The sequence below is a fragment of the Perna viridis genome, chromosome 8 (genome assembly GCF_037379345.1).
Source record: "Perna viridis isolate PV_CMFRI_1.1 ecotype Kerala chromosome 8, ASM3737934v1, whole genome shotgun sequence".
NCBI classification, from domain to species: domain Eukaryota; kingdom Metazoa; phylum Mollusca; class Bivalvia; order Mytilida; family Mytilidae; genus Perna; species Perna viridis.
Genome location: NC_142452.1, coordinates 1,862,769 through 1,877,729, shown reverse-complemented (window position 1 = coordinate 1,877,729; position 14,961 = coordinate 1,862,769). Strand labels below are relative to the sequence as shown.

At 30.4% G+C, this 14,961-nt stretch overlaps 1 protein-coding gene and 2 long non-coding RNA genes across 3 annotated transcripts; all 3 read left to right on the top strand.

Annotated features, from left to right (window-relative positions):
- The first annotated feature begins 3,184 nt into the window (after positions 1-3,184).
- Positions 3,185-4,383, top strand: LOC148608901 (uncharacterized). Its single transcript, XR_015914687.1, has 2 exons — positions 3,185-3,344; positions 3,726-4,383. It is a non-coding gene; the product is annotated as an uncharacterized LOC148608901 (long non-coding RNA).
- A 3,783-nt stretch (positions 4,384-8,166) lies between these two features.
- LOC148608900 (uncharacterized) lies at positions 8,167-10,214 on the top strand. The gene is made up of 2 exons (XR_015914516.1): positions 8,167-9,146; positions 9,748-10,214. It is a non-coding gene; the product is annotated as an uncharacterized LOC148608900 (long non-coding RNA).
- Positions 10,215-11,107: 893 nt separating this feature from the next.
- On the top strand, positions 11,108-13,839 carry LOC148608899 (uncharacterized). Its single transcript, XM_088541907.1, has 2 exons — positions 11,108-11,205; positions 13,086-13,839. Exons 1-2 carry the CDS (start codon positions 11,136-11,138, stop codon positions 13,601-13,603), a joined length of 588 nt encoding a protein of 195 aa, XP_088398033.1. The 5' UTR covers positions 11,108-11,135; the 3' UTR covers positions 13,604-13,839.
- Positions 13,840-14,961: the final 1,122 nt, after the last annotated feature.

Sequence of the window (14,961 nt, the reverse complement as noted above, 5' to 3'; positions counted from 1 at the left end):
ACATATAGACGTTAGACTGGGTGAAAAATAGATATTTCTCAAAAAACGTTTCCTTATCTTGTTTGTGTCAATATTGCTATTCCGCCACAGGCCAACAGGAAATTTTGAAACCCATTTAAATCTTTATAGGGAAAATTCACATTGATACAGAAAATATCCATGATTTTAATTTTGATGTGAAAACTGAATCTGGAATTTGACTTTTTGGGTCTAAGTACACATTTTGAATAAATGTAAAGATTCCAACATAACAGAAACGTCAACAGAGTTGTAAAATAACAAGAAAAAACAAGGACTTTTTATTTCTTTAGGGACAGATAGACAGACAAGGTTGTAGCATTACTATACAACACTTCTGTTGTATTTATGTTTTTTTTTTTGTTTGAGAATAAAGTATCTTAGAAAGACGAATTGTTTTTGTCGGTACATCCAAAAGACGCAGACTGCGTGCGTATGTGTTCAGTACTGAAAACTTTGAAAATGAATCTTTAGTTAGTACTAATTTACTTACCGGTACATCCACATGGAATGTGTTTAATTGAAATATGAACAGTTTTACTTTGCACTTTTTAATAAATAAGTCACTGTAAAAATCAGACAGGATGTGGTCATACATGTAAATAACCCACCGAATTCAGTTTTATTTCTTGTTCATAAAGAAACCATTATAGATCACGTTACCAGTCGTAGTTTTTTTTATTTTGGGCTGACACTTTTGAGATAAAATTTATATAGACTGTACATGGAATTATAATTTTCCAAGAGTTATCGTTCTTGATTTGGTTTTGCTTTGGTTGATTTTAGTGGGAGGTCAAAGTGTAGTTTTCACAAAAGTACATTATAAATACAGAAAGGACTCTTGCCACATAAAAACATAGCATATATAGACCAAAAAAGCATCGTCTGATTCGTGGGTTTTTCTACACCATGAACCACCTCACCATAGGCAGCGTCTGAATTGTATATGGACTTATTGGCAACTACTATTTGTGATCAAAATTGAAAATCTTACGAAGCTAGAATATTTGGATGGCAGTTACTAGTAAAATTTGCAGTTTATAGTTACATCTGTCTACGTATTTGGCTCTACAGTGTGCACAGAAGCATTTTTCACTTAACACTTAATTTCTTACAAAATGTTAATAAAAGTAATTAAAACAAATAGAAATAAAAAAAAAATATAAAAAAATCAGTCGACAAAAAATAATGACTTTTAATATGACGTAAAACATGTACGTTTATTTTGATAAAACAGATTTTAAGCATAAACGAAAAATTCATTATTGTCAAATTGATAAGTAAACAATATTTATCAAAAAATTGTGATGCAACAAACATCAGATTAGCAAATGTTTTGGACAAAACGTCTATTAATTACAATGATAGTCAGTCATATGAATACAAAATACACATAAACCAAAAGGATTGTTGTAATCGCTAGCCAAAATAAATTGCATTATGTTGACAGCAAAATACACACACAGAGTTTTTTTTTATTATAGGAAATAGTTGTATAACTAGAATAGGTACGGTGTATATGTCAAAGAGACAACAACCCCACCGGGATGAAAATGTCGGCCCACGGCCACCCATTTATTAGTCTTCAATGAAGGACGAGGAAATCCCCATGAAGTTGGCCCCAAAACACCATTATACACAGGTACAGCGAAAGAGTTGCCCCTGTACACTCAAGTAACAAAAAAAATAAACTAAAGGTGAAAACAGAACAAGACATACAGAGGCCAGAAATAAACTGAGTATAAACTACACAAATGTACAAACTAAGGACTACTTGCAGTAAAGTGAATTACCAGTTCCAGACCTGTTCGAACTTACAAAAATTTATGTCCCCATAGTATCTTAAATCAATCCTAATTCTTCTCATGCGAGGATGATAATCTTGGTACATCATAAATAATACAATAAGGACAGAACCCATGTCATGCCAAAAACTTCTTTAAAATATGGTGTTTTAATTTCTATATATGAACGAATGAATGTTAATACCAAAAAAAAGCTATCATTAACGATTTGACAACAATACAAATGAGCATATTCAACGGTTTAGTTAACTTATTGTTTGAGTTTCAAGCTTTCCGTTCTTTATGTGGAATATAACCGTAAAACAAAGAGTGAGAGATACCCGCACGTATTACTCCTATACAAATACATCTGTATTTGAGAGCGGGTTCCTTGTATCGATTGAACAATTTTGTGAATGTTTTTACGAGAATGTAATATCGAAAACCTTGAAGTAGTAATTTCTCGTTTATATAAATATTCCTTTTGTTAAAACAGAAACATTGTGACAAATACGAGTTAATCGAACCAATTGCGATATGTAAACACCATAATATGGTGACAAGGGGAAGTCACCATTTTAAAACGGATAATTGACAAAAATAATGAAAAACCATCCCTTTTATCGTAAATGTTATTATTAAATTTACCATTACCGATATGAATACTAAGATCAAGAAATGGATATTCTTTATTGTCAATATTTGCTTTATTATAAGGCAGTTCTACAGGATGTATATATCTTTAGTATAAATATTGAAGTCATCTTTGTTTAGAGCCAAAATGTCGTCCAAATATCTAAAGGTGTTATTAAATTTTTCTACCAAATGATGTTTGGAAGGGTCTTTATTTATTCTAGTCATAAATTGTGATTCGTTACATGTATACAATTGTTTATCTGATAAAAGCGTCATATAGAGAGTATATTTTGGTTTATATTTCATTCATTTGAAAGATTGTTTGTTAATATTATTGCTTCTGCTTATATTAAAACTTTGCTTTCCCGAAGTTTAATTTTGAACATATACCTTTGTCTCTATAAACATACTCTGACTATCTAGACTCAGCGTTTTAAAACCGATATGCTTTTATGTAAGACAATCGTTTCCTCAAGGGGACCAAATACTATCTTATTTGTACTAATATCAACTGTATACATTCACTTAGGAAATAATCAATCACGCCGAATTGTTTTAAGTAGATGAAAACATTTTTGTCTGTGGTTATTTTATGAACATAATCATTAAAATAATTCTTAAAAATGTGAAAGCAAATTAAAGGTATCATATCAGTGTACATTAACATGGAAAAGACGTCCTTAATTTTCTACGTTTAACATTTAAAATGTTTTTTTTTTCAGTGGGTTGGTTAATTATCATTCGTTGTCATTTTACAAGTACCTTGTATATAAATAAAAGAATACTCCAAACACAACATTCCAGTTATACTTGATCTGAAGTTGAGATTGCCAAAGAGTTACATTAAAATGCATCGAGCTCTATTTTGGGTTGCTGTAACGGCTTTCACAACCACATTTATTGAAGGTGAGTGAAACATGTTAAATGGCAGTGTGTAATGTAAATGTTTCGTTCAGAAATAGAACTAATTTATTCTTGATTTACATCAGTATAAAACAACATTCAGACAGACAAACTTAGATGCATCATTATTCACTAGGTAAGGAAGTTATAATTTGTATGGATTAACATTTTATTTTAATATTTATTATTCATAAAAAATAATTTTCAAATTTATAGCAGTTACTACTTTGGGATATCTTTGATGGGGTTTTTAAACAAACCAAAAAACAAATTAATTCAAGGTTAAGAATATTAGTTTCCAAAAATATTCTCAGGCATTGGATAAAAAACAGAAACATTCAGTTATGAATAATGAAAATAAATGTACTATATTCTTTCACCCAGGGCAATTCAGAAGCAAATTTACTGCTAGCTATTTAAACAGAGGATGTCGTATATTGGACTGTCCACGAGTGCTGATTTCGTCTAGATGTAGAATGCCAACATTTTACTACGTAAATGGACGAAGATGCAGAGGTTGCTATCATAATATCTGTGATGACGAGGATGTCCAACCAACACCATACCGACATACTAAATTTTTTTGGGGTTGATATAGACGTAATGCAATGATCTAGGACTGCTGTATGCTGTAACATCGTAATGTGTGAAGCGGTTTTGTGCTTAAGTTCAATAGTGCTAAAACTGGTTAATCTGACAATGAATACGGACAACTTCTTTACATTGAGATTATCGAGTGGTAATATTGTACACATATTTTGAGCGTATCTAACATCTTTCAAGGAGATATTATTAACACTCATTACCAATATCTGTGAACTTTGAAATCAATACGTGATGTGATATAACTTTTATTGATGGTCGCTAACTAAAAGAAAGCTTATTACACAAGTGGTGTAGATATCCTTCTAAAGGCGTGACAATGGTTTGATATATTTTGATAGTCATTTGTTTAGTGATGAAGTTTTTTTTATAAAGATGAACTTAATCGTTTAGGTTATCAGATGATGGTATATTAACTTTAATATTAGATAAGATCTTAGCAGTTGAGTTTTATGTGTTTAATTGTACATGTACAATTCTAATTTTGATAATTGAACGACGCCCGTTAAAGTCATTATAAAATGATTATGTGCCTGAAAAGGGATAATGGCTACTGTGGGGGCTTTTTAACTTGTACCATGGCTGTTGTTTAGGGATCTCTAAAACTTGTACCGTGGCTGTTGTTTAGGGATCTCTAAAACTTGTACCGTGGCTGTTGTTTAGGGATCTCTTTAACTTGTACCGTGGCTGTTGTTTAGGGATCTCTGAAACTTGTACCGTGGCTGTTGTTTAGGGATCTATGAAACTTGTACCGTGGCTGTTGTTTAGGGATCTCTTTAACTTGTACCGTGGCTGTTGTTTAGGGATCTCTAAAACTTGTACCGTGGCTGTTGTTTAGGGATCTCTAAAACTTGTACCGTGGCTGTTGTTTAGGGATCTCTGAAACTTGTACCTTGGCTGTTGTTTAGGGATCTCTAAAATATTCTGTAAAAAGAAGCTTCTATAGGGATAACTTAACAAATAATTTACGTGGTGATAAATATTTAAATGAATGTAAACATAAGCAATATACTTCAGAAATCCAAGTTGACGTTTATAAATAGCTTCTTTACTTGTAGTATTTGATAGTTATTGTATATTGTGGTTTTCAAATAAAGAGATAAAATGATCTCATATTTATTTTAATACTATTTCAAACCTTTGGACAGGGAAAACAGAAACACACAACGAAGAACATATAAAAAAACACGCACAAAGAAACAGAAATAAATGAGCAACTCGGACTCCACTAATAATAATTGTTGCGTTACCGAACTATCGTATGCTAAATTTTATTTCGACTGTCACATTGATTTCAAACTTCAACATTTCAACAAAAAAAACAAACAAAAAAAAAAACGCATCGAAAATATTTTTTTTATATTTTGATTATCAATTCCCTTCAGTCGAAGGTTTTTTTTCACAATGTCGGGCCCACAGATACAATGTAATATTAAACAACAATTTACTTTAAAAAATAACAGATAAAATGAACACTGATTATTCAACCTTTAAACAAGGTTTGTTGAACCTTGTTTGTCGTATTGCTTGTAGCGAATCACTAAAATAGCATTTACATTGTAAGAAAACGATTCGAGTTCGGTATATTCGTAATAGGTTCGTTCTAATCAAACATTAGCACTGAAATGAACAGCTCTGAACAAAAAGTATGTAAAGATTCATGTTGTAAAAGAACTAGCATTGGTTTAATTAAAAAGTTAGTATTTAGAAAAATATGAACTTTGAAGAAATTAATACGTCTACCAACCCGGGAAGGGAAATATTTGAAATGTCAACATGTGTTTCTATGTCTTAATTAAGTGAATGTGGTTATCGTTCCCACAAATAATTATGTTCTCCGAATTTGACAACCAATGTCAACGGTCTGCTATGGGTTTGGTACACCACATGGCCGTAATATAACCAATTCTTCTGATAAGTAAATTCTTTTTGGTTTTAACAATAAAGGTATCATTATAAGATAACATGTTAACAATTATCATTATTTCTATGTATGAGTATTTAGCACATTATAAAATGTTAAATACAACCTTAAATGTATTCCTTTGTCACGTCATTAGACAGTAAATGTCACTTTGCTTTCATTTTATTACCCAAAATAATCAAAATGTGTGAAGAAAACCAATTATTGATTTTTCAAAGAAAACACAAAATGGATTCAATTGACACTTGAAGTTATATCTGAATTATTCATTTTAAAAGTAACGAACATAAGTTAACAAAAACAAAAATAAAAATAAAAATAAAAACAAATTAAAACAACAATAAAAAAACCCCAAAAAATCAGGAAGGAGACAAGTAAAATTCATATTTATAATCAGGCGACCTGTAGCAATGAAAATCACTACTAAATCTAATGGTTTTAAATTTGTAGTGTATGATGATTTCATTAGTGTTTAAACAATTTCTGTCCCACGAAAAAGGCTTCCAAAAGTCTGCGTCCGATTTAAATGAATTCGGTTGAAAATTTACATCTCAATTTGATAAAAGGTCAATCATAATAAAGTTTTACTGCTTAAGATTATTTTCTGAAGAACACGCTCTTGTTGTGATGACATTTGGAAAAGATGAAGTTCAGACCGCTTACCAAGCTGCAATATTGTTGTTAGATAATTTACTGTTTCAATATGATATCAGTCGTTTATGTATTGTGTTTATATGACATAATGATTATGTCTCTGTTTCAATACAGTATTAGTCGTTTATACCATTATCATTGTTTCAATACAAAATAAGTCGTTTATTTCTCTATTTAAATATGATATACTGTAAACGTATTCATTTCGCGGGTGCTAATTTCCGCAGGTTCAAACAAGGGTATCAATTTTCGCGGTATAAAAAAACCATATAATTAGCGTTATATAACGTTTAAAAACAATTCGGCGGGTACTATTTTTACACGATTTTCTGTCTCCTGCGAAAACAGCGAAAATTGATACACCACAAAAATTAATACGGTTACAGTACGGCCATTATATCACTATTTTTATATGATGTATGGCATTTATGTCACTGTTTCAATATGATATAAGTCGAAGTCATTAAATTTTTCTGTTTCATTGTGATACAAGACATTTATATCACTGTTTCAATATGATATTAGTCGTCTATGTCACTGTTTTAATATGATATTAATCGTTTATGGCATTGTATTAATTTGACATTAGTCGTTTATGTCTCTGTTTCAATATGATATAATTGGTTTATGTCACTGTTTAAATATGACATTAGTCATTTATGTCACTGTATCAATTTGACATTAGTAATTTATGTCTCTGTATCAATTTGACATTAGTCGTTTATGTGTTTGTTTCAATATGACATTTGTCGTTTATGTCACAGTTTTAATATGACATTAGTCATTTATGTCACTGTTTCAATATGATATTAGTCGTCTATGTCACTGTTTTAATATGATATTAGTCGTTTATGTCACTGTATTAATTTGACATTAGTCGTTTATGTCTCTGTTTCAATATGATATAATTGGTTTATGTCACTGTTTTAATATGACATTAGTCATTTATGTCACTGTATCAATTTGACATTAGTCATTTATGTCTCTGTATCAATTTGACATTAGTCGTTTATGTGTTTGTTTCAATATGACATTTGTCGTTTATGTCACTGTTTCAATATGACCTTTCTCATTTATGTCACTGTTTTGATATGACAGTAGTCGTTTTTGTCACTGTTTCAATTTGACATAAGTCATTTATGTCACTTTATCAATTTGACATTAGTCGTTTATTTCTCTGTTTCAATATAATATAATTGGTTTATGTCACTGTTTTAATATGACATTAGTCATTTATATCACTGTATCAATTTGACATTAGTCGTTTATGTATTTGTTCAATATGACATTTGTCATTTATGTCACTGTTTCAATATGACATTAGTCATTTATGTCACTGTTTCAATATGACATTTCTCATTTATGTCACTGTTTCAATATAACATTAGTCGTTTATGTCACTGTTTTAATATGATATTAGTCGTTTATGTCACTGTTTTAATATGACATTAGTCGTTTATGTCACTGTTTGAATTTGACATAAATCATTTATGTCACTGTATCAATTTGACATTAGTCGTTTATTTCTCTGTTTCAATATGATATAATTGGTTTATGTCACTGTTTTAATATGACATTAGTCATTTATGTCACTGTATCAATTTGACATTAGTCGTTTATGTGTTTGTTTCAATATGTCATTTGTCATTTATGTCACTGTTTTAATATGACATTAGTCGTTTATGTCACTGTTTCAATTTGACATTAGTAATTTATGTCACTGTTTCAATTTGACATTAGTCATTTATGTCACTGTATCAATTTGACATCAGTCGTTTATTTCTCTGTTTCAATCTGATATAATTGGTTTATGTCACTGTTTCAAAATCTATTTCAGGCAGTGACTATATTATTTTCTGCGGGGAGTGACTAGACTTTTCATTCGGGCTAGATATTGGTTTTTTTTTCTATATGATACAAGGTACATAATTTTAATGTTAAAAGCTACAAACGTTAGCTTACTTATTGTGTTACACTTTCTGAATGTTCTTTATTTTTATTAACTTTTCAGAAAATTTTCAAACTTTAAATGAACACTTGAAACACTCTTTACATTATAATGATACATATATAATGGTTAATGATAGACAATGTCGTTGGTCACTTGTTTACATATTTCTTCGCAGTTAGTATAACTGAAAACTATATTTCGTTTTTTTCTTTTGTTTTGTTTTTGTTTTAATTTGCGTCTTGTTTTTTGTTTTTTGTTTTTATTTTTTTGTTTTGATGAGATATGCCAAGTTGATCCAATATTACCCTATATGTACTACCCGTTTTAACCAGGAAGACGAACAACTTCTATATACTTAACACAATAATATGGATAAAATAAACTTTTTATAACGCATTACGAAATTCAGTGACCATTCTATTGTTTTATCAATTATGACACAAACAAGAACTGTAGAAATACCTTGTAAGTAAACATCAAATGTTAATGTATTTTTTGTTTGTTTTATTGTAAGATGATTAATTAACATGTCACAGGTTCTCCTACTACCTATATAAAGGAAACTTTTAGGTCATATAATTTAGTATATTTGGTAGTGAGGATTGAACTCCAAACATGAATCGTTTCTTGTTAATTGTTGTTTTATTGATTTTTGCTGTGGCTTCAAGTGAAAGTAAGTAGTAATATTATTTGTTAATCTAAAACTAGATCACGAGTTAACCAAAATATGACATGTTGGAACAAAGAGTCCCTCACTGTAAGAAGGCGATTAATTGAGTTTTTGTTTTCTGTCAAACACTTTGTTCAATACATCATGTAGTACTCTCACATATTATTTTCGGTAATAAATCAATTTAAATTTATCTCGACTTCTATCCAAACTTTTTGTAGCTATTATTCATAAGAGATTTAACATTGTATACATTGAATAACTACTTTCATAGTATCAACAACATAATATAACTGGTGGCTAAAATACACGCTCTAATTTCTATCGGTTGTTTGATTTTACTTTACTAGTTAGAAGATAATCCGTCGATGTGTTGCTGTTTTACTTAATTTACCATTTCAATAGCAAATTACTCCAACTGACAAAAGAAACAAAAGAGCATACCAAACACAAGTAAATAAATAAATACATAAATATATATATATATATATATATATATATATATATATATATATATATATATATATATATATATATATATATATATATATATATATATATATATATATTTATGATCACCACTTATATTTACTTCCAATTTCAGGTCGATATACAAACAAGTTTACCAGAGGATATTTAAATAGAGGCTGTCCGATATTAAGATGTCCGCGAATTTTGATACCGTCTAGATGTAAAATGCCAACGTTTTACTTATACCGAGGAAGAAAATGCAGAGGCTGTTATAAAAATATATGCCGCAATATTCGAGCTCGTCCATACTTTTACTCGAATAAATTTTATTGGGGTTGAAAGGATCATTCAAAATGATGCAAGCTAAGTGATTCCTTAGTCTTAAATTCCATCGATATCAACATATATATCAACTCAGTTGGTTGCCATAGCAGTAACTTGGAGATGGGAGTATAGTTCTAAGAACCAGATTAAATTAAACAAATTCTACAAATTGTATGTTATACTGCATAGAAATCCATGTAGTTTTTATTTGTACTCATTGAATGCAATATAGTTTTATACTTTTTATCTCATTTTACAAATAAATATAGTAATATATTTCGTGTTGTTATTTAAAGTTAGAAGGAAATGGCAATTAACACTGTAGTGTCAAGTTACCTAACAGCATTAAATCGTGGTCATAATGTATTTTTAGAAGGCTCATCAACACACACCAATCAATATTGAATTTGTATCGAATTTTAGAAAATAAATGTTAAACCAAAAAGAAGTTAAACCACGTGTTCATTGCCTAAAACCATATGAAATTCGCATGATATGTATCATTCCTTGGAATGGTACTTTGATCGCTCATTGCATTTGCTAGAATCTCGGTTCCCTTGATTACTTGATTCCCTTTACATAAAAAAATGAAATGTCAAAAATATGGTATATATTACATCCAGAGTTTTAAACATGGGACAAAACGAGTTTTCCTGTCTTATTTTGTTTTATGTTTTATATGGTTACCAGGTTAATTTGATATGTACACGAAGTTATTGAAAAACATAGTCTGCTTGGTTGTTCATACGGTACCATAGACTATAAGAAAAAGTACTATTACATAGAGTTGATGAGAAAGAAAAAAGAACAAATTTAAACATGTGGATTTCATTTGAAGGATAACAATAAAAATAATAATAATTAAAAAACAAAAAACAACCATCACAAAACCGATAAAAACAATCAGATGGGAAAGACAGGGGATATAATTTGTACATTGTATACTCCATTTAGAAATTATTAGAATAAAGAATTAAATTTCACTATATGTATCAATTAACGTGACCGGACAATACAGTTGGTCTGTTTCTAGAAACTCGGTGTATTATGTAAGTCATGTATACAACACGTGTCTCATAGAAGTCTTCTTACTCAGTGACTAAATAAAACATCGTTTTAAATTATACTATTATTCTTGTCACATAATTAATTATTCTAGTTAATTAATTATCGCCATTACGTACTTTGTTTATTCGTATGATGTTATACCTTCGGAGAAAAACGATTATTTTCTGTATAGCCGGATTATCATTTGTACCAGTAACAGGTAAGTGGTCAGATCAAAGGATAGTCGGTTAATATTTGACATTGATGAAAATCAAGTGTATGTAGGGCATTTTGTCACATTTAGCTTTTCTTTTCATTGGGAGTTACGTGCGCTTTACGTATAAGGAAGTGCTTTGGATAAAGAATTGAAATGTTTATAAAAGTGTATATGTTAATAGACCTTTTCGAGAAAAAAATATTATTGATTTATTTTTTTCATGAAGTTAGTAACTATAATTTACTTTTTCAGAGGGTGACGTTCTTAAAATTAATAAAATTCAGGGACAATTTTATAAAATACCTACAATCCCAACCTAGTAGCAAAACCGAATTTCCTACATTAATGAAGCAAAAATACTCTGCACCTCACGATGCTGACGCCATGTATTTTTTTTTTCAATAGCGTTTAACATGTTTTAAACTTAATGAAATATTTACATTGTTGACCTTTCAATAGATTGGTCATAAAGAACGGCGAGAAATATTTTGTGTTGTTTATCTATATTGGAATCGTATTTATCTCTAAAATTATAAGGAGTTTGATTTACCATTTATATGCACATGTCACGTAAGTGGAAGAAAATGCAAACAAACATGGCTAGTTCTGTGAAATCATGTTTCATGATCATTTGTAAGGTTTACGAATATGTATTTTTAGAATTGATATATATTGGAATCATATTTATCTCTAAAAATATAAGGAGTTTGATTTACCATTTATATGCAAATGTCACGTAAGTGGAAGAAAATGCAAACACACATGACTAGTTCTGTGACATCATGTTTCATGATCATTTGTAAGGTTTACGAATATGTATTTTTAGAATTTATATATATTGAAATTGTATTTATCTCTAAAAATATAAGGAGTTTGATTTACCATTTATATGCAAATGTCACGTAAGTGGAAGAAAATGCAAACACACATGACTTGTTCTGTGACATCATGTTTCATGATCATTTGTAAGGTTTACGAATATGTATTTTTAGAATTTATATATATTGAAATTGTATTTATCTCTAAAAATATAAGGAGTTTGATTTACCATTTATATGCAAATGTCACGTAAGTGGAAGAAAATGCAAACACACATGACTAGTTCTGTGACATCATGTTTCATGATCATTTGTAAGGTTTACGAATATGTATTTTTAGATTTTGAATAGAGTTGAAATAAAGAAATTCTCATATTTCAACTTGTCATTTGTTGTATGTTAGTTAAGTAAAAAGAGTTAATTGTTTACATACCAGTAAACATTACTTTAAACGTATTAATTTTCGCGAATTCTGTTCAGTGAACAAATTTACTAGTATCAAAACAATTTCGCGGTATAAAAAATGGTTAGCTTTATATAGGGTTCACAACCAATTTCGCGGTTATTATTATGTCCGCCGCCAAAATAACAACAATAATTAAACTGCGAAAATGAGTCCGTTTACAGTACACTGTACTAAAGATGTTACGGAAAAAAGCAAATAATGGCATACATCCTATTTCACCATGAATAGTACTATAAATAGTTAGTCAGTTAGTATTTCCGAAATTAAACAATTTATTTAAAAATGTAGAGACTTTACATTAAAATATAGCAGAAAATTTCCGACAAATCTACATGCTATCAATCAATTTACCTACTCGTGATTTGAAAGACCTTATTCTGCTCAAACAAACTAATTCAGAGAAAGTTCCAAGTCATGAATGTTAATTCAGTTTCTTTACAGGACAATAGAAGAATTATTGTAAATGTTTGATAAAACAAAACACCATATTGACGTTTTAACATAGAGACATAAAACACATTCCTCTAATAAACCGATAAATAAAAAAAAAATGCAGTATGTGTTTCCATACTTAATTTGTTATTTTCATTTTCAACCAGATTCAGCATCTAAACCAGCAGCACCATGTGATATTCCATGTCCAAACCTATTCATTCCACCACAATGTGCTGCAGAGGACTTTATTATGTTGAATGGTACCGTATGTAAAAGTTGTGACGTGGACCTTTGTGTCATAAAGGAATGGCCTCCGAAAGTTGCAGTACCTTATTGTGCTGGTGTCGTTTGCATCGATAAACACATTCCACAAAAATGTGTAATGAGACACTTCAGAAGGATTAATGGATTTCTCTGTAGAGATTGTGATCTTGACCTTTGTATTGATCCGCCACCGACCACCCCAAAACCACCTCCTACAACTAATAATTCCCTGACAAACGATACGATAATTTATCCACTTTGTCCAAAACTTCATTGCAAATTGTGGGGTATACCAAAGGAATGTGTTTTACCAACATACCAAACCATAGACGGTCAGAAATGTCGAACTTGTGATGAAGACGCTTGTCGACACCCTCCAGCGTTAAGGATTCCATCTAAAAGAAATGTCAGTTATTAAACAATGTAATTTATTATCCTCTTCCTGAAGTTTATTTTCAGTCTATTGTTCTCCATTGTCAACTTATAAGTGATGGTGTATTGTTGGAACATGTATGAGAAATCATCAAATCAGACTTTTTTCTATAATTTGGTTTGATACAGAACCTCAACGAAACTACCATTTAACTTTCAAAAGAAAAATTTGGAGATAAAACACAGGAAAGCAATTAAAAAAAATGTTTAGATACTAAACAACTTGTTTTAAATTTGACTTTTTGATTGAATTCGTTTCCCCTAGAAGAGATTATGGCTGCTGACAAGTCCTCCACAGATCTCTGTCCTGGCCTCCGTCTATGTCTTAAATCCCAGGTGTCCCTATCTCTTTCGGCTGTTCGCTGCCAGGTCTCTTTTGGCCTACCTCTTTTACGTTTTCCTCCTGGTGTCCATGATAAGACAATCTGTGGATGCGCATTGGTATTCATTCTTAAAACATAGCCTATCCATTTCCATCTGCAGGTCTTCATTTGATGGCTAATGTGTTCAACTTGGGCTGTTTTTCTTTACGTTGAGGCGCATTGCTTTTTACAGCATTTTGTTTTAGTCCTGTTGATGTTGCGTAGTTGTTTAAATTGTCTTCTTTTATTTGCATATGATATTTTGTGCTTTGGAGAAGGGCAATATCATTTGCAAAATCTAGATTTGTTGTCATTTTCAAACTTATACTAGTGTTGTAATTTGTATAGGTATGTCTCATAATCCAATCAATGAAAAAAAAAGGAATAGACAGCCTGACATGTCGCACCCTTGCTTTACACCTGATTTAATGTTGAACCATTCATATTCACCTGTACCATCAACAACTGTACATCTATTGCCTTCATACATTATCTTGACCATCATTAGTATTCCATATACTTTCACAATCTCCCATAGTGTTTCTCGATGGACATTGCCGAACGCTTTCTCAAAGCTAACAAAGCAGAGATATAGGTTTGAGTTCCACTTGATAGCCTGTTCCAAGATGTTTCGGAAAACAAAACAAAAATTTGCTCAGTTGTCCCTCTTCAAGCTATAAAAATTGTATGCGTTCTTCTTTTGGTTTTGTTTGGTTATGTTTGTTTTAGTTATCTAAAATAAGAACCATTTACTATGCACGGGATTTATTGGCAATTCTAAGAAAACGCTGCATTATTTTATCTACAATTTTGTTTCTGTCGCTCTTTTAGACTCGAGCCATAGTGGTCGGCATATTAATTTCAATGCTTCAAATAGGACGTTGAGTCTTGGATGCGCATTTACTTTTGTTTCTTTGTACTTTTTTATTACTAAACACAGGACACTTTTAGTTAACTACATTGTAACTACTTGGGGGGAAAT